This window comes from Bos indicus, chromosome 26, assembly GCF_029378745.1.
Source record: "Bos indicus isolate NIAB-ARS_2022 breed Sahiwal x Tharparkar chromosome 26, NIAB-ARS_B.indTharparkar_mat_pri_1.0, whole genome shotgun sequence".
Lineage (NCBI taxonomy): Eukaryota > Metazoa > Chordata > Mammalia > Artiodactyla > Bovidae > Bos > Bos indicus.
Genome location: NC_091785.1, coordinates 46,886,431 through 46,913,341, shown reverse-complemented (window position 1 = coordinate 46,913,341; position 26,911 = coordinate 46,886,431). Strand labels below are relative to the sequence as shown.

At 53.9% G+C, this 26,911-nt stretch overlaps 1 protein-coding gene and 1 long non-coding RNA gene across 12 annotated transcripts in view; one reads left to right on the top strand and one right to left on the bottom strand.

Moving 5' to 3' along the window:
• Nucleotides 1–26,911, bottom strand: part of PTPRE (protein tyrosine phosphatase receptor type E) — a 184,224-nt gene that overhangs the window by 33,342 nt on the left and 123,971 nt on the right. For 9 of the 11 annotated variants that reach the window (XR_011564340.1, XR_011564341.1, XR_011564339.1 and 6 more), the window contains 4 exons: nt 15,467–15,600; nt 9,864–9,963; nt 9,476–9,549; nt 3,771–3,907 (listed from right to left, as the gene is read on the bottom strand). Coding sequence is in view for 8 of the 11 variants with exons in the window: in XM_070781095.1 (XP_070637196.1) it covers nt 3,771–3,907; nt 9,476–9,549; nt 9,864–9,963; nt 15,467–15,600 (445 nt within the window). In the remaining 3 variants the exon portion in view is untranslated. Of the gene's footprint in view, nt 1–3,770; nt 3,908–9,475; nt 9,550–9,669; nt 9,765–9,863; nt 9,964–15,466; nt 15,601–26,911 lie in introns of those variants that run through there. The other 2 variants (XM_070781103.1, XM_070781102.1) reach the window with 1 other exon arrangement.
• LOC139180014 (uncharacterized) lies at nt 11,144–14,983 on the top strand. The gene is made up of 3 exons (XR_011564342.1): nt 11,144–11,280; nt 13,631–13,966; nt 14,775–14,983. It is a non-coding gene; the product is annotated as an uncharacterized lncRNA (long non-coding RNA).

The following is a 26,911-nucleotide window of genomic DNA, read 5'->3' as shown; positions in this document are numbered from 1 at the left end:
TAAGAATGCTCTACTACAATTAATTAATTAAAAAAAAAAAAAAAAAAAGAAGCCTCCCTTTTCCTCGGAAGGTGAGGGGTATGCAGGGCGGGGCTGAAGGAGTGGCTTGGAGACGTCTGAGCAGTGAGGATGAACTGGGCTGTGACACCCCAGCCATGACCCAGGAACACAGCCGGGACACGGGGTGACATCCCGACTCCGAGGGGGGCAGCACAGGGGGCCACACGGGCAGGAGGCAAAGCGCCCCAGGCCCCGCACCCCGTCTCCAAGCACACGGGAAGCACGGCCCCTCCGAGCAGGCCAGCGTTCCTCCCCGTCAGCCACCCGGGAATCGCGTCTCTGAGCTCCGAGGCCTCAGGACGAAGACGGGGGCTCCTGGGGGGCGCTCTGCCATTCCTGGGTCACTGCCATTGTGCCCAGGGTGAGTGCCACGCCTGTGGCCCCTGACGGATAAGTAAGTTGTGATCGATTGTTCTCTTATGTACGTTGGCTGAAAAGGGTTGTTGGTTTGTTTGAGGTGAGGTTTCATAGTAGCTCAGTTGGTAAAAGAATCTGCCTGCAATAAAGGAGACCTGGGTTTGATCCCTGGGTCGGGAAGGTCCCCTGGAGAAGGGAAATGGCAACCCACTCCAGTATTCGTGCCTGGAGAATCCCATGGACAGAGGACCTGCCGGGCTACAGTCCATGGGGTCGCAAGAGTTGGACACGACTGTACGACTAACTTTCCCTTTCCTTTCCTTCCTTTCATCTCAAGGAACATGTGTGTCGCACACAAAGACACGCACACATTCCTTTCCCTCATCCTGGTGCGTCCGTGCCGGGCCCTCCCCTCGGGGCGCCTCCCTGGGCCTTCCTGCAGCACTTAGGGTTAGGTCAATTCCAGGCTCTGGGCTTGAAATAACCCGCAGGGGAGGGACAGAGGCTCCTGGGAGGAGCTATCTGGAGAGGGACACCTGCAGGACTCAACCAGGGGCCTGGAACAGCCTTTGCGAGCTCAGCATTCTACCATGGCGAGCGGACAGCTGACTGGACCGTCACAGAAGTCGTCCTGAGCAGGATGGTGCTCAGACCCCTCTCCTGCAGACATGGGACACACGCCTTAGCTCTTTCACAGGCTGAGACACTCCTGCAGGGGTGGGGAGGGCCTCGTTTCACAGGAGAGGAAACCGAGGCAGAGGTGCCGCACGTTGCCCAAGCCCTCCAGGCTGGCGAGAAGCAGGCCTGAGCAGGCACGTGGGCAGCCGGCCTCCTGCCTCAGCACCTCCACCACCCCTCCAAACGGCTCCCAGAGCCAGGGCCTTGTTAACTTCAAATTCATGTCACCTTTGATTGGCCAAGGCGCACGAGCCCAAATTTCTCTGAATCAACTACTCTGAGACCCATCCGTTTCCTGGCACAGATTCTGGGTGGGGCCCTCAGGACAGAGGGCGAGAAAAGGAAAAAGAGGAGTGTGCGCCCATGGCAAGCGTGGGCACCTGTGGAGCCACGCGTGGGCAGGTTGTGGGGGTTGCGATGCTCTTAGCAGGGGCTGCCCGCTCACTTGAGAGAGGAGAGGACTGGGGTCCAGAGCTGGGCGGGCAGTTGCTCAGGGTCCCCCGGAGCCAGGACTGGACTCCACGTCCTCTCTGGACTCCGACCTCTCGACTCTCCCCCTTGGCCCTTCCCTGAGCAGAGGCAGTGGGCAGGGGGTGGCCGGGAAGGCTGCTTAGTGGCAGCGGTGGGGTGAGCAGGGCAAGGTGCTCACTTTGGTTGCAAAGCGGAAAGGAGCATTCCAAAGAACCCAGGGGTTAAGAAAAATCACGTTTGATTTCAACGTCTAAAAGACCCCTAAATTAACACACACACACACACAAATCCATGATGACCAAAATATCAAACTACTAAATAAAGGCCGGGTCAATTAACGGTGGGGTCACCAGCCCCGTCGGAGCCTGGGGTCAGAGGAGACACCAGGGGGACCCTGTCTTTATTTACAATTATTAATTGTATTTTGTTCCACAGGATGGCTTGGATCTATTTTTAAAAGCTGTATGAAAATAGTATCTATCCAGACAATAGGTGTTTTGGAGTCCCCTTACACACTGCACCTGGGGCAAGGGCCTTACCTGCCTGACTCTCTCCTCGGGCCCTAACTTCTGAGATTTGTGGCTCAGCCGGTGACTTCTGACTCAGCCCTCCCTCTGCAAGGCCAGTCACCAGCCTCCACGTGGAGAAACACAAATACCGGAGGAAACGGGACGAGAAAGGAGGTGGGGAAGCGGTCCTGCAGCCGCCAACTTGGATAGTCATTTTGAAAACTGGAGAATTAACTTCTGCTGTCAGGCTGAGGCTGCAAAACAATATTGCCTGGAGCTGTCTTTCACTATGACCTAATTTCCCCAAAAAAGGGACACATTTGGAAACAATTAAAAGGAAGCAAGATAAAGGCAAAGGAGGACTTGTGTTAAAGAAAAAAAGCCAAAAGTACAGTCTAAATGCACCATCAGCCTGCTGTTCCTTCCAGGGCTGCTTCTGGGTGAAAAGTCACTTGTTTGCAGCCGGAGTCACCCCGTCTTCAGAGACCACATTTGGACCATCTTTGCTTTTCACAAAGTCCCGGCCTCACGTTTGACCTGGGAGGTCATTAAGGCATCTTCCCACCCGGCTCGTTCATGATGAAGGAAACCCGCTTCAGGAGGCGAACTGACGTGTCGGGGCCGGGTGGCACAGGCAGAGTTGGGACCAGGCGGCCCTCCTGCTGCAAAGCCGCCCACTTTCAGGCTCGACGCCGGCGCGCGGACATTTACGAAATGAGGAAGATGCATAAACGGAGACTCAAACATGACCAGGGATAAACACTGAGCAGCCTTTCCCAGTGTCTGTCTGTCTGCTTGGGCACCCAAGCGTCTATCTGTCCACCTGGCCCTCCATCCCTCTATTGTTATCTGTGTGTGTATCTACCTATCCCCCCACCTGTCTATCTCTCTATGTGTCTGTCTATCTAGCTGTCTGTCTGTCTCTCTACCTGTCTCTCTACCTATCATCTATCTGTCTAGCAGCTTCACAATTCATGGGACATTAAATATTAGCAACTCAAGGGGAGGCGTCATTATTGTACACTTGTATTTTTGTTGAGAGGAGGCTCTGTTTGCTACCAGCCGGCTGGACCAGTTGGTTAAATTCATCTTAGTTAGCTTTGCCATTGTTGCTGCTGCTGCTCCTAAGTCACTTCAGTCGTGTCCAACTCTGTGCAATCCCATAGATGGCGGCCCACCAGGCTCCCCATCCCTGGGACATTCATTTTGCCATTGTTAAGTTCATCGAAAACAGCGGTAGCAGGACCAACACCCTGACTCGGGCAGAATCACAGGGCTGTGGAGGCAGGGTGATGTCCCCTCACGGCCGCCCTCTAGACTGTCTGAGGTTGTGCAGGGTGGTCCGAGGGCTCCTTAGCTCTCAGCGTCAAATTGTCACCCACGGTCCGCTCGCCCTGGTCGTGCACATCACTGGGATAACGGCGCCGCCTTCTTACTTGATTCAGAACTCATCGCTCAGGGTGTGTGACTTGGAAGGAGGCTCTGAAGCTCCCCCTCAACCGTCTCATCTTATCAACGGGGATGAGGGTCAGCGGAGGGCATTGCGGCAGAAATCGGGTTTCCTTGGAACCCTGGTTCGGGGGCTGCGTCTTGGTGGATGTGAGCGTTCTGCGCCTTTGGGGTAATTTATCCTGTAACACAACACCCCACATCCCAGCTCCCTTCCACATGATGAGACAGAGGGCCCAGACTCACATTGAACTCCTCCCGAAACCGCTTGCAGTCATCCGCCGAGCGGGCACGGATCTCATCCTCCAGGTGTGCCACGGGGATGGGGAAGTACTTCTTTGGCCCCGACGGGGACCTGCTGAGAAGCATCACTCTCTGCTGCTCTGTGGGGTCAACAGAAACAGGGGCCATTGAGCCGTGCTCCCAGATGTGCCGGTGACTTACTAACCAGACAGACGGACAACCTTCTGGAGGAATGACGCAGCTGGAGAGGGATGTTCCTCTCAGACCATGAGCAGCTGAAGGCAAGCTCTGTCTCCTACAACATACCCTCATCACTTGTCGTGACGGATAGATGGCCCCCTCTGGCTGGTGTTACCTGCTCTTGCCAACCAGAGATGCCTTATCCTCCCAGCTCACTCACCCACCCACCTACCTGTCTTTCCGTCTGTCCCCTGCTCCTTCTACAAAGGGCTTAGGCACCTTCACACTCCAGGCTTGGAACAGAGTTGAGTAACGACAGGTTTCTGGGCACAAACTGGTAACACACTGGGGACCTGTCCAGATAGGAGGCCCCCATGGGCATAAACTGGTAACACACTGGGGACCTGTCCAGATAGGAGGCCCCCATGGGCATAAACTGGTAACTACTGGGGACCTGTCCAGATAGGAGGCCCCCATGGGCATAAACTGGTAACTACTGGGGACCTGTCCAGATAGGAGGCCCCCATGGGCATAAACTGGTAACTACTGGGGACCTGTCCAGATAGGAGGCCCCCATGGGCATAAACTGGTAACTACTGGGGACCTGTCCAGTTAGGAGGCCCCCATGGGCATAAACTGGTAACTACTGGGGACCTGTCCAGATAGGAGGCCCCCATGGGCATAAACTGGTAACTACTGGGGACCTGTCCAGATAGGAGGCCCCCATGGGCATAAACTGGTAACTACTGGGGACCTGTCCAGATAGGAGGCCCCCATGGGCATAAACTGGTAACTACTGGGGACCTGTCCAGATAGGAGGCCCCCATGGGCATAAACTGGTAACTACTGGGGACCTGTCCAGATAGGAGGCCCCCATGGGCATAAACTGGTAACTACTGGGGACCTGTCCAGTTAGGAGGCCCCCATGGGCATAAACTGGTAACTACTGGGGACCTGTCCAGATAGGAGGCCCCCATGGGCATAAACTGGTAACTACTGGGGACCTGTCCAGTTAGGAGGCCCCCATGGGCATAAACTGGTAACTACTGGGGACCTGTCCAGTTAGGAGGCCCCCATGGGCATAAACTGGTAACTACTGGGGACCTGTCCAGTTAGGAGGCCCCCATGGGCATAAACTGGTAACTACTGGGGACCTGTCCAGTTAGGAGGCCCCCATGGGCATAAACTGGTAACTACTGGGGACCTGTCCAGTTAGGAGGCCCCCATGGGCATAAACTGGTAACTACTGGGGACCTGTCCAGATAGGAGGCCCCCATGGGCATAAACTGGTAACTACTGGGGACCTGTCCAGTTAGGAGGCCCCCATGGGCATAAACTGGTAACTACTGGGGACCTGTCCAGATAGGAGGCCCCCATGGGCATAAACTGGTAACTACTGGGGACCTGTCCAGATAGGAGGCCCCCATGGGCATAAACTGGTAACTACTGGGGACCTGTCCAGATAGGAGGCCCCCATGGGCATAAACTGGTAACTACTGGGGACCTGTCCAGATAGGAGGCCCCCATGGGCATAAACTGGTAACTACTGGGGACCTGTCCAGTTAGGAGGCCCCCATGGGCATAAACTGGTAACTACTGGGGACCTGTCCAGATAGGAGGCCCCCATGGGCATAAACTGGTAACTACTGGGGACCTGTCCAGTTAGGAGGCCCCCATGGGCATAAACTGGTAACTACTGGGGACCTGTCCAGATAGGAGGCCCCCATGGGCATAAACTGGTAACTACTGGGGACCTGTCCAGATAGGAGGCCCCCATGGGCATAAACTGGTAACTACTGGGGACCTGTCCAGATAGGAGGCCCCCATGGGCATAAACTGGTAACTACTGGGGACCTGTCCAGTTAGGAGGCCCCCATGGGCATAAACTGGTAACTACTGGGGACCTGTCCAGATAGGAGGCCCCCATGGGCATAAACTGGTAACTACTGGGGACCTGTCCAGTTAGGAGGCCCCCATGGGCATAAACTGGTAACTACTGGGGACCTGTCCAGTTAGGAGGCCCCCATGGGCATAAACTGGTAACTACTGGGGACCTGTCCAGTTAGGAGGCCCCCATGGGCATAAACTGGTAACTACTGGGGACCTGTCCAGTTAGGAGGCCCCCATGGGCATAAACTGGTAACTACTGGGGACCTGTCCAGTTAGGAGGCCCCCATGGGCATAAACTGGTAACTACTGGGGACCTGTCCAGATAGGAGGCCCCCATGGGCATAAACTGGTAACTACTGGGGACCTGTCCAGTTAGGAGGCCCCCATGGGCATAAACTGGTAACTACTGGGGACCTGTCCAGATAGGAGGCCCCCATGGGCATAAACTGGTAACTACTGGGGACCTGTCCAGATAGGAGGCCCCCATGGGCATAAACTGGTAACTACTGGGGACCTGTCCAGATAGGAGGCCCCCATGGGCATAAACTGGTAACTACTGGGGACCTGTCCAGATAGGAGGCCCCCATGGGCATAAACTGGTAACTACTGGGGACCTGTCCAGTTAGGAGGCCCCCATGGGCATAAACTGGTAACTACTGGGGACCTGTCCAGATAGGAGGCCCCCATGGGCATAAACTGGTAACTACTGGGGACCTGTCCAGTTAGGAGGCCCCCATGGGCATAAACTGGTAACTACTGGGGACCTGTCCAGATAGGAGGCCCCCATGGGCATAAACTGGTAACTACTGGGGACCTGTCCAGATAGGAGGCCCCCATGGGCATAAACTGGTAACTACTGGGGACCTGTCCAGATAGGAGGCCCCCATGGGCATAAACTGGTAACTACTGGGGACCTGTCCAGATAGGAGGCCCCCATGGGCATAAACTGGTAACTACTGGGGACCTGTCCAGATAGGAGGCCCCCATGGGCATAAACTGGTAACTACTGGGGACCTGTCCAGATAGGAGGCCCCCATGGGCATAAACTGGTAACTACTGGGGACCTGTCCAGATAGGAGGCCCCCATGGGCATAAACTGGTAACTACTGGGGACCTGTCCAGATAGGAGGCCCCCATGGGCATAAACTGGTAACTACTGGGGACCTGTCCAGATAGGAGGCCCCCATGGGCATAAACTGGTAACTACTGGGGACCTGTCCAGTTAGGAGGCCCCCATGGGCATAAACTGGTAACTACTGGGGACCTGTCCAGTTAGGAGGCCCCCATGGGCATAAACTGGTAACTACTGGGGACCTGTCCAGTTAGGAGGCCCCCATGGGCATAAACTGGTAACTACTGGGGACCTGTCCAGTTAGGAGGCCCCCATGGGCATAAACTGGTAACTACTGGGGACCTGTCCAGTTAGGAGGCCCCCATGGGCATAAACTGGTAACTACTGGGGACCTGTCCAGATAGGAGGCCCCCATGGGCATAAACTGGTAACTACTGGGGACCTGTCCAGTTAGGAGGCCCCCATGGGCATAAACTGGTAACTACTGGGGACCTGTCCAGATAGGAGGCCCCCATGGGCATAAACTGGTAACTACTGGGGACCTGTCCAGATAGGAGGCCCCCATGGGCATAAACTGGTAACTACTGGGGACCTGTCCAGATAGGAGGCCCCCATGGGCATAAACTGGTAACTACTGGGGACCTGTCCAGATAGGAGGCCCCCATGGGCATAAACTGGTAACTACTGGGGACCTGTCCAGTTAGGAGGCCCCCATGGGCATAAACTGGTAACTACTGGGGACCTGTCCAGATAGGAGGCCCCCATGGGCATAAACTGGTAACTACTGGGGACCTGTCCAGTTAGGAGGCCCCCATGGGCATAAACTGGTAACTACTGGGGACCTGTCCAGATAGGAGGCCCCCATGGGCATAAACTGGTAACTACTGGGGACCTGTCCAGATAGGAGGCCCCCATGGGCATAAACTGGTAACTACTGGGGACCTGTCCAGATAGGAGGCCCCCATGGGCATAAACTGGTAACTACTGGGGACCTGTCCAGATAGGAGGCCCCCATGGGCATAAACTGGTAACTACTGGGGACCTGTCCAGATAGGAGGCCCCCATGGGCATAAACTGGTAACTACTGGGGACCTGTCCAGATAGGAGGCCCCCATGGGCATAAACTGGTAACTACTGGGGACCTGTCCAGATAGGAGGCCCCCATGGGCATAAACTGGTAACTACTGGGGACCTGTCCAGATAGGAGGCCCCCATGGGCATAAACTGGTAACTACTGGGGACCTGTCCAGATAGGAGGCCCCCATGGGCATAAACTGGTAACAACTGGGGACCTGTCCAGTTAGGAGGCCCCCATAGCCTTATCTTTGTAACAGTCCTGGTTAACAAAGGTAGCGACAGTAACCTTTGCAACAGTTACTCAAACCCCATCAGCTCCAGGAGAAATAAGAGAAAGCACCCCTGGGTTTTTGAGGGGGAGGGGCTAGAGCCTTCGAAAAGGAGAAGGGCCAGACTGCAAGGGGGTCCCTGGACAAGCTGCCTCCACAAACTCAGCAAGACAGACAGCGACCCCCGAGGCATGTGCTTCCCATCCTGGAGAACGAGCCGCTGCCCTCCACGAGGCCACATGGCTCTGCTGTCACTGGTGGCAGGGCCAGTCCCCACCTGCAGAGTTGTTCCTACGCCCCGTCAAGAACTGCCCCCAAGGGCTCACCCCTCCCAGAGACGGACACTCCAGAATGAGCTAGGCGGCCTCGCCAGCCACACCCTCCTCACCCCATCCGGGCTGTTAGGGCGGGCAGGGCAGGAGCAGGAGGCAGGAAGGAGGGGCCTGGAGGCCATGTGCCATCATCTAAGCATGGTCGCGGGTTCCCCCAGCCCCACAAAACTGCCCTCCTGGATCTGGCCGAGGTTCCTCGCTGCTGAGAACTCTCTGCAGAGTCCTGGGTCAGTTCTGCAATTCAGGTGAAGTTTGACAGCACTTCTGTCCCCCCAAATCACGGAACAAGTCAGCAGCAAGCTGACTGAGGAAGTCGTAGTCACTGGTGTGAACTGGTATTTTTAAAAGCCTCTGCCTCACGCACCTCTCTCGGACATCTCAGCACATGGGAAGAACACCAATGTGCCTTTGTAAAGGGGCATTTACAAGTCAGTAGCTGAATCTGGAACCTAAAAAAAAATGATAGGGAATGCCCCTGACCCTCCGCGTTGCTCCGTCAATTCCCTTCTTTCATCTGACCTGAAAAGCAGTGCGGATTCGGGGGCCAGGGAGGCCCTTCTGAAAAGGTTGGTGATGAGCCCACCCGTCTCATCGAAGGCTGATCTAAGACTCCCTGATAAATGTTAGATGTTTCAAAATCCTGTAAAAACGACAGGATGTGGAACACCGTCTCCCTCCAAAGCCACAAACTGAAATGCCTCAAACGTCTGTTTCACACCGGAGAGAAAATGACGAAAGCTCTGAAACGGGGAAGCACTGATTATAAAAGAGAGCATGATGCCAGGTAATGCCAGATGAGAGTCGCAAAGCTGGAGGGGTTTATGGTTTAAATGTTAAGCTGCGAGGAAGGCACACCTCCGCCCAGCCCTGTCCGGGTCCCCCCCTTACCTTGCTCTTCGAGGATCCCGTTGGGCATCTTCTTGTCATTGGCACTGACCACCGCCTTCCTCTGCTTCCGGAACCTTAGAGACACAGACCGTTAGGGGGTCAGTCCAGGGAGCTGGCCCAGAGCCCAGGGAGCCAGCCCAGAGCCCAGGGCCGTGGGGTGACCCAGCAGGGGATACCCAGCAGGGGATACCCACCAGGTGAGCCGGGAGAAGCTGCTTCTGCTGCTCATGGCTGAGCCGCTGCCCGCCCGGGGTCCCGGGTCCCTGCCCGCAGCCCTGCCTTCAGCCGCCCAGCTCCGCCCGCCCGCCCGCCCCCAGTCACGGCCTCCCTCTCCGCATCATTTCCTCCCCAGCAGGTCGGGGCGAGTCAGCGGCCCGGACACTCCTACCTGAAGAAGTAGGCGGCGAGCAGCAGAAAGAGCAGGAAGACTAGCAAGGGCAGCAGGAGCCAGGCCAGCAGGGGCTGCGGCGCGCCGGGGGCCGGGGGGCCTGGTGGGGGGAGCGGGCCCCTTGTCAGGACTCCCACACGAGGGCAGTGGGGGTCTGGGCAGGGGGCGGCCCCCAGCACCAGGCTCACGGTGTGCGGAGCGGCCCCCACCCCACCAGCCCCTCTTCCCTGACACCAGACCTCGCTTCACAGGCCACCAATTAGCCCCCACCCCATCGGCCCTTCTTCCTGGACACCAGCGCCCAGCTTCACAATTTGCAAAGCAGTCCCTCCCTAAGGACCCTTCTTCCTCATACCAGAACCCCACTTAACAGTTTGTAAACCCTCTCCTTCAACAATCCTTCACCCTGGACACCAGCGCCCAGCTTCACAATTTGCAAAGCAATCCCTCCCTGTGGACCCTTCTTCCTCATACCAGAACCACTTAACAGTTTGTAAACCCTCTCCTTCAACAGTCCTTCACCCTGGACAACAGCGCCCCGCTTTACACAGCTTGCAAGCTCTCTCCTTCCAGAGCCCCTCATCTTGGACGCTGGCTCCCTGCTTCACAGGTTTGCCAGGCAATCCACCATCCTGGTCGCTGGTATCCACCCAGGCACCTCCACTTAGATGCCCAGCACGTAATTGAGAAGAGCCCAATCCAGGGATCTGGTTACCTGACTGGCCCGAGGCCCCCTGCTGCAGGGTAGGGAGGGCCCAGACCCCCATTGGCCTGTTTCCCCAGGTCCTACGCACCTGACGCTCCCCGTAACAGAAGATGGAGGACAGAGGGGGTGCAGACGTCCCCTGCTCTGTCCCAGGATGGGTGAGGAGCCCCCCCAGGCCTCCATACGAGCTCAGGGCACAGGCCAGCAGCCTGACCTTCGGCTAGAAAGAGACCTGTTGCCACGTGGTGAGCCGGCCTCTCAGAGTTACGAGCTCCTGATCCCGCTTCCCTATCCCGCCTCCTGATCCCGCCTGCCCAGACTCACCCTTGCTCCCCCTTCACCCCTTACCTCCACCAGCAGGTTCCCCCATCTCTGGACACAACATGGCTACCCGCGACCTGCCCTCCAAGCCCGAATTCCAGCAGGCTCTGGTGGCCTGGCTGCCACCCTCAGACCCCACCTTCTCCCCTGACGCTGACTCTGCTCCTGCCTCCTCAGGATGTCCCCTTCCTCACCAAAATTCCCTCACTCCCCAAGGAGCACCTCACATTCCAGGGCACTCCCGCAAGGACTGGGGCTGAATGGCCCAAGGCCCCAGAGAGGGGCTGTGCATGTGGACAGAAGTGACCGATCACAGTGGCAAACGGGATTCCCTGCTCTGGCTTTCCGTCAGATGTCACAGCTGCCTCTCTTCTGGAAGGCAGAGGTCAGGTGCGGACCCCCAGGGACCAGCAGGCTCGGGGGGGCTCGGGAGAGCTGGGGGTGTGCGTGGCTGTCTTGCTGGACTGCATGTATCTCAACCCAACCCACTGGGACCAAGGAAAGATGCAGCTCAAGAGCTTAATTCTCTAATTCACCAAAAGGAGAAATCTCCATTTTTATGTAAAAATGATCGGATTTTTAAATATCGGTGAGCAATTCAATCTAAATGCAGTTTCGAAAGCCAACCTGGGCCTCCGCAGGCTGGGTTGTGTCCCACCCAGGGCCACCAATGGGCTCTGCATGGGAAGTCGGTGTGGTGACTAAGACGAAATTTGAGTCACTTTCTGTTTTCACTTCACACTGAGGTAGCTCAGACTGGGTGGGGCTGAGGGTCCAAGCAGGGGGAGCAGAGGGGGGTTTTCCCGGAGGTAAGTAGGCTGGTGGTCTACTCGGGGCAGCCTTCCCCCCAAGTCTCCCCCAACTCTATGCAGCCAGTACTCCAAGTCAGGTGTGGACAGATGTTCGTGCAAATGCACATGCCCACACAGCTGAGAGGTGTGCATGTGTGTGCGCTAGTGTGCAGGAATCTGGTCTTGGAGATTAAAAGTCGGGGGCTGTCCTGGGAGTTCAGGCCTTACCAGTGCATCTGCACACTTCAACTTGTGCAGACCACCCACTGGGATGGACGGCCCTGTGAAGCAGGGCTGGGCGGCGGTGGGTGGGGAAGCCCCTTGGTTCTGCCTCAGCCCTGTGTGTGCTAAGTCACTTCAGTCGTGTCCGACTCTGTGCAACCCTACAGACTGTAGCCCACCAGGCTCCTCTGTCCATGAGACTCTCCAGGCAAGGACACTGGAGTGGGTTGTCATGTCCTCCTACAGGGGATCTTCCCCAGCCAGGGATCGAACCCCCGTCTCTTATGTCTCCTGCATTGGCAGGCGGGCTCTTTACCACTAGCGCCACCTGGGAAGCCTCTGCCCCAGAGAGCTGAGTTATCGGTCGGTCATTGTATTTCTAGGTGAGCCTAGGACTGGGGAGCCAGTCACCCTGCTGCCACCTCCAGGTGCATCAACACCACTGCGGCCTTTCCTCCCTACTTTGGGGCAAAGTATGCTCTGCTGGGTTGAAAAGTTTTGCTAAATGATCCTGCAGCTGCTGAGCCCTGGGCCAGCAGAGGCCAGCTTCTCTCTGCCTGGCCTTGGGAAGCACTGTCCCGAGGGTCCCAGCTGCAGTGCTTGCCAGTGACCCGGTACCCAGAGGGCCAGCTTGGAGCAAGGCAGTGTGCTGAATGCAGTTTCTATCTGCTGCCATTTCTGGTCTTTCTTTTCTGTGGCTGTGGATTTCTCTGGAGTTTCAACATGAAGACAGTGCTGCTAGTTGCCGAAGATCCAGGTCAGGCACCTGGAACTGCTCTCCTGGCCGGAGACTTAGGTCAGCAGGGAACCTCAATTCTCCCCGCTCTCAGGGGCCTTTGTAGGAGGTTTGTTCAAAGTCAGGAAATCATGTGAAGCCCTCAGGCTGGATGGGGCTTGAACTCCTGACCCCAGGCTGAATGGTACCAACTCTAATCACCTTGGTGCACCTCTTTCTGGAGGGAAGTTGATAGTCTCTGTTTTCCTGAAGGCTCACCATGACCAAGTCGTGATGCTTAATTTCATGGGTCAACTTGACTGGCCACAAAGTGCTCAAATAATTGGTTAATATATCTGAGTAATCTGGGTGTTTCTAGAGGGACGCCGTTTGGATGAGAATCAATGTCTGAGTTGTTAGTCTGAGAAAAGCAGACTGCCCTCTTCACGGTGGGTGGGCCACATCTGATCAGTTGAAGGTCTGAACAGAACAAAAAGCCGGAGCCTCCCTGTGAGTAAGAGGGAATTCTTCCTGCCTGACTGCCTTCCAAATGGGGCATCACGCCTTCTGCTTCTAGAGCAGCCTGCCAGTCTCTGGACTGAAACTAGGGCACTGGCTCTGCAGATTTTGGACTTACCAGCCTCCACAATCGAGTGAGCCAGTTCCTTGTAATAAGTATAAGTATAGACATAAGTATACATCTTGTGGACTCCATTTTTCTGAAGAACCCTGACCCAGCCCTATCACAGAAGTCCTGGAGTGCTACGTCTGGGAGTCTCGGGGGAAGGACGGGGTGGGGTTGGAGCAGCCGGGTGGGACTAACAGCCCCAGGGGGAGGGGGAGGGGGTCCAGCCCCCCGCTGGTTACAGACTCCTGCTGACCCGCCACGGGCAGGAGCCAGCAAACACACACAGGCCTACAAGTCTACCCGGGAGGCATGGGGTGCCCAGGATGCTCCCATCAGCTCCTCGGGGGCTCAGAACTCACCCAGCGGGGTCTCCCTCTGTGTCAGGCACACGTCCAAGAAGGAGATGCTAAAAGATGCTGGACAGCCAGCTCTCTGGGCGGTGAGAGTCTGGCCAGGGAATAGGCCACCTCCAGCAGTCTTCTGCTACAAACAGCCAACATTGAGGAGTGCTCTACACCCCTGCACGGCTGTCTCTGTCAATCCGCTCAGCACCGGCTGAAGTGGGTGCTGTCATCACACCTTGCGAACGGGGACACCGGCTGAAGTGGGTGCTGTCATCACACCTTGCGAATGGGGACACCGAAGCACGAGGTGGTGCAGCGACTTACTCAAGGCCGAGGCCACTCAGCCGCTCAGCGGCAGAGCTGGGTGTGAACACAGGTGGGCGATTCAGCAGCGTTTGCTCTTGCTTCTCCTCTTCTCTCCTTCCCTGCTCTTCTTTTAACTTTGCGTAGCATTTACTTTGTCTTATGGAGGTGAAATTTACCAGCTATAAAACACACCCATTCTGAGCACGCAATTCAATGTGTTTTAGTAAATTCACAGTCGTGCAGCCATCACCAGCATCCAGCTTTAGAACTTCACCAACCCACTGAGATCGCTCCTGCCCATCTGTGGTCAATCCCCGTCCCCCGCCCCAGCCCCAGTCAGCCACTCATACACAGCTGCCCGCAGTGATCAGCCTGTGCCGGGCATCTCGCTCATGTGGGACCATGTGACGTGTGCTCTTCCTTTCCCTGTCTGCGCACCTAGCATGTTTCTCTTGCCACATGTATCCAGCATTCTTTTCCCTTTCCTCCTTTCTAACTTCCAAAGTATGAAATTAGTGACAGGCTAGAGTAAGAACCCCCTGTGTATCTGCCTCCAGACTTTCTTGGATCAACCCTGTGGGTCCACAGCCCTGACCACCTCCTGCCCGGCCACTCACTCTTTTCCAGGTCATCCCTAGGCACCTTATCCCTTTCTTCTGCATACTCAAGTATGCGTCTCTAAAAGGTAACAGGCGCTTTGTTGTTCAATCGCTAAGTCGTATTCGACTCTTTGTGACTCTATGAACTGCAGCACGCCAGGCCTCCCTGTCCATAACCAACTCCTGGAGTTTATTCAAACTCATGTCCATCGAGTTGGTGATGCCATCCAACCATCTCACCCTCTGTCGTCCCCTTCTCCTGCCTTCTGTCTTTTCCAGCATAAAGGCCTTTTCCAACGAGTTGGCTCTTTGCATCAGGTGGCCAAAGGATTGGAGCTTCAACATCAGTCCTTCCAATGAATATTCAGGGTTAATTTCCTTTAGGATTGACTGGTTTGATCGCCTTGCTGTCCAAGGGACTCTCAAGAGTCTTCTCTAACACCACAGTTTGAAAGCATCAATTCTTCGGCACTCAGCCTTCTTTACGGTCCAGCTCTCACATCAGTACATGACTACTGGAAAAACCATAGCTTTGACTACTTGGACCTTTGTCTCTTATTTTCTTTTAAATAAACCCAACTACTATACCAATATCTCATCATCCAAAATATTAATTTCTTAGTGAATGTCATCAAACGTCATGCCAGCGTTTAAATACCTGCTATGGACTCATCAGTGTTTGTTCAGGATTGGTCTCAACTGGGTCCCTCACAGTGGAGTGTTTCTCCTGCTCCCACTGGAGCTGATCCGACTCTCAGCCCGGGCTTATGTCTGCTGCCTTCTGAGTGCCCAGCTTTGCTCCAGTCAAATCCTGGGTACCTGTTCCTAGCCAGCTTGATTTACAGACTCACAACGTCAGAAGCAGGCTGAGGAGGCCACCTACCTGCCCATCACCTCACAAGCTAATCAGGAGGAGAGGGAGGGGGCCGTGGGGGCGGGAGGACAGAGGGAAAGAGGCGGCGGGGTCGTACCTGCGGTCGTGGAGGTCCAGTTGCTCTGAGCGGTGGGGGTGGTGGTGGTGGTGGTCTCGTTGCCCTTGAGAGCCTTGGCGAGGGGCAGGCTAACACCGGCCAGCAGGAACGGACAGAAGGGCTCCATAGCGACCCTGGAAGAGGCAGGAGGGGCTCAGAGGACTCGCCACCGCCCACCTGGGGCTGGCCAGCTTCCACGAGGCGGGAAGCTCAAGGAAGACACAGAGGGACCCAGGAACAAAAACAAAAACAAAAAAACAGGGTGGACCGGGGATCAGGGTGGCCTGGGGGTGCTTTCGGAGAGGTCTGTCTAGCAGGAGAGGTCTGTGTACCGGCACGATTTCCACCTGCACTTGGGAATTAATTTCAACTTAGAACAAGCCTGGTTAGGAACTCCATGACTACCCTTAGGTTATAGACACTCCTGCTGTTCAGGTTAGTTTCCTTTTTTGTTTGTCTGTTTTAAGGGGGAGAGAGGAGACAAACAAGAACTTGGACGTGCCTGGGAAGAAAAGACTCAGAACCACACGCCGTCTGGGATTCTGAGCAGCAGCTTCCCAGCCCTTCAAAGAGGCGGCTCACCCTGGCTTCTGGATTGCCGCCGACGGTAACTGGCTGAACATGTAGGAGCAGTTCGCTGCCCGCCGGGACACGGCGGAGTGTTCCTGTGCTGCCTCACGGCAGCATCACTGCCCTCGGGAAGGATCACGGGCTCAGGGAGGAGCGGGTTGACCGGCCTGTGGTCACAGGACCGGGGGATCGGGAGTGGGGCTCCGGCCACCAGCACAGGATCCACCTCTGCTGTCCCCGTGGTCACAACCGCAGCCACAGCCTGGCCCTTATTCCCAGGTGCTGGCCTGGACTGCCTCCCACCCGAGCTACAGGAAAAGGTTCCTGAATACTTCCAGCCCCTGGTCGTCCACCGGTCCCCACTCCAGAGCCTCACTAACTGTCATAAAGCCCAGCTCTGTCCCCTCCCTGGTGAGGTGTGAGCGCTGACGGGGATGAGGTTCTGGCCACCTGTTGCTGCCCCTCGCAGCCGAACACTTGGCCTGCAGTGTTCCTGCATCATCTCATCTAAGCTTCTCGACTCCGGGCTGACAGCCTTGCATCTGGCTCTGCTCGGGTCTGAGCTCTCAGGGGAAGCAGAGGGAAGCCCCTGCCTGGGGCACGGGGTGGTCAGCTCATCTGGCAGAGCCACTCAGGCACCTTGGGGCAGAGGAAAGTATCTGTTGGGTGGATGGATGGATGCACTGGGCAAGCCTGGACCGTGACGTGGCTCAATAGAGAAAAAGGCTCTTTTGCCCATGAGACCTGCAGGCTGTCGCCTGCGACTCCCACTTGGTGCTGCAGTTTGCCAAGATGCCACAGGCCCTTGGGAATCCTGACGTGACCTCTGTGTGGTGGAGAAAGCCCTCCTAAACCCCGCCTGCTCCCTGCAGGTGAAGGCGGGCAATGGCACCTGCCGAGCGGGATCTGATGCTGCCATGGCAGGCGCGTCCTCTCTCCTGGACACCACCCCCCGTTTCATCCATAAACCCACCCATGGTCAGCCTGGGTGCCCGGGCCCACAGGCAGCACTTCCCAGCAAGAAGCCTTCTCAGAAATACGAATGGACCAAAGCCAAGAAACACGGGTTCCTCATAATTTGAGCGAGCGCAAAAAAGTGCCGATCATCTCCCGGCAATCACCACTATTAGAACGAGACCATTCCAAGCGCATCTACAGCAATTATCCCCGAGCAACTGCCATCGTCCCAATCAGCACTTCCAGTCCCTTCCTCTCTTTTTTTTTCCAAAATATATTTCAGACTTAGAAAGCGAGCCATACACACAAAACAGCTCGCATTCTGTGAGTGCCTACTGTGTGCTAGACCTTTTGTATGGGTACCAGTCCCACAGTTATCCCTCCAGGACTGAGAAACTGAGGCCCTGTGGGGAACCGGCCCGAACTCTGTTCAGAGGAAATGCAAGAGCCCCGAATGGAACCCAGAACAATTGGAGGCAAAAGCTCTCAACCCCTGACAGGCAGCTCTGCATACAGTGCATTAAATAAATTGTTACTGAGTGCTGTCACGATACTCTTCATATGTGGATAAGTAAGAAGTGGTACAGATGCACAATGGAATGGTACTCACTCCTTTTACAAGGAAATAAGGCCATTTACAGCAACATGGACGGACCTAGAGATTATTATACTGAGTGAAGTAAGTCAGAGAGAGACAAATATCATGATATCACTTATGTGGAATCTAAAAAAAACGATACAAATGAACTTATTTACAAAACAGAAATAGACTCACAGACACAGAAAACAAACCTATGGCTACCAAAGGGTGACAAGGGGTGAAGGGGAATAAGTGAGATGCTTGGGATTAACATACACACTATTATACATAAGATAGGTAGACCACAGGGGCCTACTACAGAGCACAGGGGACTACATTCAATATCTAGTGATAAACTATGATGGAAGAGAATCTGAAAAAGAAGACCCTGATGCCGGGAAAGATTGAAGGCAGGAGGAGAAGGGGACGACAGAGGATGCGATGGTTGGATGGCATCACCGACTCGATGGACATGACTTTGAGCAAGCTCCGGGAGCTGGTGATGGACAGGGAGGCCTGGTGTGCTGCAGTCCATGGGGTCGCAAAGAGTCAGACACGACTGAGCGACTGAACTGAACTCAACTGAATCTTTTATATATATAAGAATATATACAAAAGTGAATCACTGTGCTGTGCAATTTAAACTAACAGCATTTTAAATTAATGATACTTCAATAAAGAAATGAAAAAAAAAGAAATGAGATCACTAAAAAATATTTGAGTAAACTGTAGAGTAATTAATTAGAAAGTATTAACTGGTTTAATACAACACAGAGAGGCAGAACTCCTAGGTGGAACATTTTTCTCACCAATAGGTTAATTTAAAAACCCTCTCTTCCAAATGTTCAACAGTCTAAGGGGAGGCCAGACAAGACCATCCCATCAGGTATCAGACACCACGAGGTCTGCAGGTATCTCCGGGAGCAGCAGGTGATTTGCCCAGAATGACCAGCAGAGGGCACTAAACACTCAGCTCAGTTCAGCTCAGTTCAGTCGCTCAGTCGTGTCTGACTCTTTGCAACCCCATTGACTGCAGCACGCCAGGCCTCCCTGTCCATCACCAACTCCCGGAGGTTACTCAGACTCATGTCCATCGCGTCGGTGATGCCATCCAACCATCTCATCCTCTGTTGTCCCCTTCTCCTCCCACCTTCAATCTTTCCCAGTATCAGGGTCTTTTCCAGTGAGTCAGCTCTTTGCATCAGGTGGCCAAAGGATTAGTTTCAGCTTCAGCATCAGTCCTTCCAGAGTTCAAATCAACCCCACCACCTAGAGTCCGGGAACCGAGCACTTACACTATGTGGCCAATGACGCCTTGCCAGTCCCCGGCCGTTCACCCCAAACAGTTTACACAAGCTACCTGATAAAAATAATGCTTCAAACAGCAATTAAACCCACACTGGACTTTAACGATTTGCACTTAATCTGTACTTGTGTGCCCATCAAATGTTCAGTACTGTGAGGCGTGGGGCACACTGCTCTATGGAACTGAGATCATCGAAACGGTTTATTTCCAACAAAGCAGACTTTGTTTGTACACCCATCAAAAGTCAGCCAGCTATACCCTGGATTAAAATTGCCCCTCTTAACTCCATCTGATGCCTTTGTAATACTCTCCTGTGGGAAATGACTCTGGGGCAGGTAGATGCTGGTCCTGGAAATGGGGAGATGAATACGGTCCAGTCCCTGCCCTAGAGCTGCTCCAGGGAGCTGGAAGGGTGAATGGGAAACAGGGTATCCCCGCTCCGAGACCCCACCCCAGCTCCAGGCTTGTGGCCGCAGCCCCAGGGGAGGGAGGTGAGGGCTGTGCGGCACCGGGGAGGTGGCAGAGGCTGGGTCCAGAGGGTCTGACCAGGACACAGCAGGGCAGGACGGAGGCTTGAGGGAGGCGGAGGCCGACCTACTGTCCAGAGAGCGGACGGCTTGCTCTGCTGGAGCTCCAGAACAGGAAGAAGCAGAGAAGAGCAAAGGCAGAAAGACGGGGCTGCGCTGAGAAGGCCCTTGAGTGCCAGGTTAAAGGCACTGCCTGCTGTTAGAGGCTTGTTTCCACCAACGGCCTGCATCATCAGGGTTCCCTGGCCGTCCAGAGACTAGGACTCAGCACTTTCACTGTTGGGGCCCAGGTTCAATCCCTGCTTTGGGAACTAAGTCCCCCCGCACCGAGCCATGTGGTGCAGCCAAAACAAAACAACCCCCCCGCCCAAACCTATATTAATAGAACCACTGGGGGCATTGAACAAAGATGCCAGCTCCCGGGGCCTAAGTCCAGATTCCAGATGTTTGAAATCCAAATATATGCAGAGTGATGGATCTCACACAGACTGAAGCTGAGAAACTTGACTCTGAGCAAGGAGCTGCCAGGAAGGTTTCCAGAGTGATTGAGCACTAGAAGCCTTCATGAGCCACCCAAGATGGGGTTGGGGGCTGTGGGGGTGTGCGGGGAAGCCTCTGCTGCCCCAGGGTGGTCCTGGGAGCTTGTTAGGAATGCAAGGCCTGTCACCCTTCAGGAGATCCCTGGGTGGTTTCTACGCCAGGTGGTGCTGGTGGTAAAGAACCCGCCTGCAGTGCAGGAGACCCAAGAGACTTGGGTTCGATCCCTGGGTCGGGAAGATCCCCTGGAGAAGGAAATGGCAACCCACTCCAGTATTCTTGCCTGGAGAATCCTCATGGACAGAGGAGCCTGGCAGGCTACAGTCCATGGGGTCACAAGGGTCGGACACGACTGAAGTGACTTAGCACAGCACATACATTACTAGAGATGTGCTGGTCTAGGCAATAGACTGAGTAGGTCTGGACTAAACCAGGACATGGGAAGGGAGGGGAAGTGAGATGTGAGGTGGAATCCAGGTGGATGGCAATCAGGCGATGTGTGAGGAGTGGGTGTCAGAGGGACCAGAAGGTGGATGGGAGGGGACTTCATTCATTAGCTGAGACAGGGAGAGGGGGCCCCAGGCTGAGGATAAAGGTCATTTTAGCTTGGAGCATGAAACAGGAACACGGGCTACCAATTCCTGAGCTCCCGTGACATGTGATGGGCTAGCCGAGGTTCTGAGATAAAGCACCCCACAGACGCTCACCGAAATCCCACAGAGAGTGCCCTGCTTTCCTGCGGGGAGTGACAAGTTGGTTTTCAAGGGGCTGTGGGCCATTCCAGTGCAGACCGCCAACAGGAGCGGGACCTGGGGCTTGGCTGGAAGGGAGGGGTCTTGCGTTCTATCTGGGGGGCATGGGGGAGGGGCAGAGGTGAGGTTGGGGTGCTCGGCTTAGGAATGGGGAGAGGAGCTGGGGGGAGACCAGGGCGTTTAGGGCTGGAGTCCTGATGACCTGGTGTCTTTGAGGAGGTGCTGTCTGGCTGACCCCTCTTGCCCAGAGGGGCCTGGAAGGAAGTGTCCTTCCCAGCTGGCCCTGGGTGTCCTGACGGACTGAGTCAGACTGCCCCCTGCAGTCCCAAGAGGGTAGTACTTTCTTCCTTCTGCTCCAGCCCCTCACACATGGTTAAAACACCAGGTTCTATTGTTCTCAATTATGAAAACAGGCGGGGTTCCTTCAGAAAGGAGCAGATGAGGGTTTAGGAGCTATCATGCTGGGGATTTAAAGCCACTGCACTCAGAGCCCTCAGGACACATGTCCTATAATTTCTCATCTAAACCAGGACTCTTTGGAGAGTGAAGGAAGGGCTAAAACAACACAGCTATGTGCTTTCTATGCAAATTTGGAAAACTCAGCAGTGGCCAAGGGACTGGAAAAGGTCAGTTTTCATTCCAATCCCAAAAAAGGGCAAGACCAAAAAAGGTTCAAACTACCACACAATTGCACTCATTTCACAAGCTAGCAAAGTAATGCTCAAAATTCTCCAAGCCAGGTTTTAATAGTATGTGAACTGAGAACTTCCAGATATTCAAGCTGAATTTAGAAAAGGCAGAGAAACCAGAGATCCAATTGCCAACATCCACAGGATCATCGAAAAAGCAAGAGAATTCAAAAAAACATCTATTTCTGCTTTATTGACTATGCCAAAACCTTTGACTATGTGGATCACAACAAACTGTGGAAAATTCTTAAAGAAATGGAAATACCAGAACACCTGACCTGCCTCCTGAGAAACCTGTATGCAGGTCAGGAAGCAACAGTTAGAATGGGACATGGAACAATGGACTGGTTCCAAATTGGGAAAGGAGTACATCGAGGCTGTATATCGTCACCCTGCTTATTTAACTTACATGTAGAGTACATCATGTGAAATGCCAGACTGGATGAAGCACAAGCTGAAATCAAGATTGCCAGGAGAAATATCAACAACCTCAGATATGCAGATGATACCACCCTTATGGTAAAACGTGAAGAGAAACTAAAGAGCCTCTTGGTGAAGGTGAGAGAGGAGAGTGAAAAAGCTGGCTTAAAGCTCAACATTCAGAAAACTAAGATCATGGCATCCAGTTCCATTACTTTTACGGTAAATAGATGAGAAAACAATGGAAACAGTGACAGACTTCATTTTCTTGGGCTCCAAAATCAATGCAGATGGTGACTGCAGCCACAAAATTAAAAGACACTTGCTCCTTGGAAGAAAAGCTATGACAAACCTAGACAGTATATTAAAAAGCATAGACATTACTTCGTCAACAAAAGTCCAGCTAGTCAAAGCTATGGTTTTTCCAGTAGTCACGTATGGATGTGAGAGTTGGACTATAAAGAAAGCTGAGTGCCCAAGATTTGATGCTTTTAAGCTGAGGTGTTGAAGACTCTTGAGAGTCCCTTGGATTGCAAGGAGATCCAACCAGTCAATCCTAAAGGAGGTCAGTCCTGAATATTCATTGGAAGCACTGATGCTGAAGCTGAAGCTCCAATACTTTGGCCGCCTGAAGTGCAGAGCCAACTCATTAGAAAAGACCCTGATGCTGGAAAAGTGAAAGAAGGAGAATCGGATGACAGAGTACGAGATGGTTGATTGGCATCACTGACTCAATGGACATGAGTTTGAGCAAGCTCCAGGAGATGGTGAAGGACAGGGAAGCCTGGCGTGCTGCAGTCCATGGGGTTGAACAACAATGTGGTTTCTAAAATATTTAATTATTGAAGAGCATTTTGGTGGTATTAAAATGGAAATCTATTAATAGTTATGTTCAAAACTATTTTTTTTTAATTTTGAAAAATTCTAGAAAACACAATTAACATATCTAAACACAGGTTCAAACAGTAAAGAATCTGCCTTCAGTGCAGGAGACCTGGGTTTGATCCCTGGGTCAGAAAGATTCCCTGAAGAAGGGAATGGCTACCCACTCTGGTATTCTTGCCTGGAAAATTCAATGGACAGAGGAGCCTGGTGAGCTGAAGTACATGGGGGCGCAAAGAGTTGGACATGACTGAGTGACTGCCACGTTCACTTTCACACTTCTCACACATTACAGCAATATTTTTGGACAAAAAATAACCTTTTTATACTGACTATGTAAAGATAAAATGAGAATATGAACGTTTATTCTCAGCACGTATTCACCAGCTCTAATCAATTTCTTAGATTTGTCTGTTCTTAATATGTTTCACTTTGAACATATTTTTTAATATCCTTAATGTGTACATTTCTTCATAAAATTGTAATTTTTTTCAAATTAGCATCTTGTGGGCTGTCATCATTAAAGTGTTTTCTTCCTCCCTTGCTTTTGTAAGAATAGATTTTAATGCTTTCTTATTCATAACCTATATTTTCAATAACTGCAATTCTACAAAAGTTTCCAAAGCTGAGAGCTTTTGGTTTTGCTTTGTGGTTGTGTTTTTTGGTGTTCTATTTGTTGACTAAGTCTATTAAATTCTAATAAACTGCTTCTATTTCCAAATCATTTAGAACAGAATAAAACCAAGAGGGGCTTGTTTTGGAAAAAAGTTTATCATCTTTGGATACTTAGGTTGATTAACAAATTATTCTTTGAATGAAATCTGATGATGAGTAGAGAAGAGAAAATGCATGTTCCAAGCCGAAGTATTTAAAAAAATTCAACATCAGCTCAATTACTCTTGCAGCTATCAGCATTTATAAAGTCTAACATCTACAGCTTCTATTTTAACTGATGGGACAGTTGGTTTGGACACAATTATAAATTTTTGTAGACTGCAATCAATTCCATGGGTGTTACATTCACCACAAACACGAAGGTTCATCAGTATTTATATGATCCCACAAAGCAAATAACTGTATGATAGAGGTTGAACTCTCATCAAATTTGCACCCATCACGTCAGGTGCTTCCCTTTGATGGAGTGAATTTTCAAGTTGTGGCTGGATTCCATGACATGGAAAAACAGCAGAACCACCATTGAAATTAACTGACTTTCTGTTTGAAAATGACTCTGATCTCCAACTGGCCTCGTCTGATGGTTTGTGAAGTTCGTCTTCTATGAGAGCATTAACACCTATCACCTCACCTTTGGTGTGTGCACAGTGAAACTTGCAGCTGAAAATGAGTGAAATTAACAAAGAAGAAGAGCTGTTTGATCTAAACGAAAAGGTCAACGCTTCCTGCATCTTCCATCCATCGTCCTTGGGCACAGAGTTCCTGAAACAGCCACTCACCGAATGCTAATACAGAAGTGCCCTGGGACTCAGCAAAATGACAGTGACAAATGGTGGCGACCACACGGTCCTCCCAGCATCTGTCCCTAAGGAGAAGGCACCAGTGCTGAGGCCCACCTGCCTCTGCTGACCTCCACTCAGGAGTGTGGACAACAGAGAAGAAGGTAGCCAACCTCAAGGGCCGGGTGACGCCCGCTGGGTGAAGCCTGGACCACACGGGGTCCACCCCCCTGGGGTGGGCCACGGAGACGCCCAAAGATGAGGGGCGTGGACAGGACCTCAGTGGCCAGGTTTACACACACATTTGATTTCCCAGACCTGAGCTCACCGGCTGCCTGAGTGAGCGCCGCAGGCCTGCAGCTCTCTCGTGGTTGGACTACTTGTTCATTCATTCTCTCCTCTTTCAGTGATATCTACCGAGTTGACTGTTCGCCAAAGACTGGAGAGACAACTGGAGGAAATGACCAGCCCCTGCCGCCTTCAGAGCTTGTGTTTCGGCGGGAGAAATGAAATAATGGAACAATTACCATGCAGAGCAGCTCTGACGTGCCCGGAGGGGTGGACACAAGAGCTGGCAGCACCCGGCGGGGATGCCTGCCCCCCACTCCAGGGAGGTCTGAAAGGCTGCCTGGAGCGAGGGGTGTCTTCTCAGTGAGGAGTCGATCGGTCCAGGATGGGGGGTGGGACGAGGGGCAGAGGGCATCACGAGGCAAGGGGGGCTGTGTCCAGAGAACGTGGTCCCTGGGAAGCCCCGGGATCTTCCCAGGGTAAGGAGGACCAACGGTCTCCCCTGGCAACGGTGTGGACGGTTCCCTTAAAGACATTCAGAAAAAGCTTCCCAGCAGGACTACGGTAAAGTTCGTTCTGCTGGACAGAATGACCCCTGCCCTGGGGGCTCCCTGAGGGTGGAGCGGCTCTCACGTGTGTGTCCATCTGGCAAAGGGGTGATGCTCAGTGAACGAGGTGGAAGGAAATAAAACCCTTAGGCAATTCAGAGCAGCTTCCATCGTCCCCGAGACTGAAAGCCTGGCTGTGTTGAGGGTCTCTCTTTCTCTTTCTCTCTGTTTCTCTCATCCTTTCTCTTTCTCTCCAGGGATGAAGGCCTTTGCCAGAACACTTCGCCTTTCTGATCTTCCTTCCCAATTAGTAAATTAGGAGGATCCAACGAGATAACAAATGTGATTGAGTCTTGTCAACTGTAACCATCAACCTGAGCCGGTTGTTAGAACTACTGACCGCCAGGGCACCACCACACGTGCGGCCAGGAACCTTAAACTCAGCCAAGTGACCGCTGGTATTTTGCGAAGACCTGCTCCCCATCACCCTCTTCGCCCCCGCCCCCCAGAAGCAGCCAGAGCTGTGGACACAGCCCATGGTGAGGGGAGGGAGGAGGGAAGCTGCTACTGTTTCCATGACTGAGCCCACGGCCTGCAGCCTGGACCCCCACTCCCTCTGTGGTCCTCGTGGAGAATGTCTACGCCTTGTCTGCTCTGTCTGCGTCCGTGTGGGCGCTGTGCCCTCCTGGGATGGTCCTTGTCGGGGGAAGATAAGCTCCCTGTTGCCCCACCAGAGGACAATTTCTCTGCACACAAGCTTGGGGAACAGCTCGGACCGATCCAGCTGTTCACACGCTGATGCCCTGGAGCCACTGACGAATCAGGTGGGGCCAGGATGCCAGCAGCCCTCGAGCCCCAGGTGTGTGCGCCCAGAGGGGTTGGGCAGGGAGCTTAGGCCAGCCCATAATCAGAGCCCCAGTCAGCCCCAACCCGGACACACGTCCTCTCCCTTGTCCCCCTCTGTTTTAATGATGGGGCACTCAGCTGTGCTGGGACACACGTCCTCTCCCTTGTCCCCCTCTGCTTTAATGATGGGGCACTCAGCTGTGCTGGGAGCCGGGGGCCAGGAGCAGAACTGGGCTGAGCCTCCTCCAAGCTCTTGCCCTCTGACACCTCCCCCAAGGGGCCGAGCCAGGGTCAAGTGCACTGTGTCCCCTGCTCCCCAATCTTTCTGGAGGAGCAGGGGTCACAGTGACCTTCGGGGCAGCTGGAGGAAGAGAAGGTGGAAGAGCTTGGGGGTGGGCACTCAGCCTGGACAGGCGGGGGGCTCAGGGCCCGGGGTGGCTGTGCGGGTGCCTCCCACGGAGAGGCCTCGGGGCTCCCCAGAAACTCCTGGCCCGGAGACAGCAGAGCCATGCAGACCCCTGTTGAACTGCAGACAAAGACGGCTCCTCGCTTCTTCTGAGGCTGAACACCAAGGCTTAGAATGTCCGCCCGCCCGCCCCTCCTTCTGGAAGGTTCCGAGGATCACGGTTTAGACAGGCTGGGGAAGTGCCATGTTTTCTAGGATCCCAGTCCCTCCTCCTCTGGTCTGCAGAGCTGAGGGAAGCTCCCGGGCCCCCAGCTGAAGTCAGAACCGCCCCGAGGCCACCTCAGGCCTGCCCGGCTCTGGCTGCAGAGGGGGCGGGTGGGCAGCACTGGGTGCACTCACTCCCTCCATCTTGGGGGGCCAGGCTCCTTGCTGGCTGCCCGCAGCCGGCACCCAGCCGTGGTCCCAGCCAGATCGGCCTGACCAGAGGGGCCCCTCTGGCGCAAGTGAGGGGGTCTGCATGCGGCTGCTTATCCAGCCCTTCAGTGCAGGCAAAGCAGGAAGAGAAAGGCCAGCCATCGCCCCCTCTCAGGTGACCCCAGACAGCTTTAGGGACCCTTCAAGGCCCATCTGTGCGCAAGGCGTGGCATGTGTGCACAGATGGAGACCAACACCACTCCTAGAGC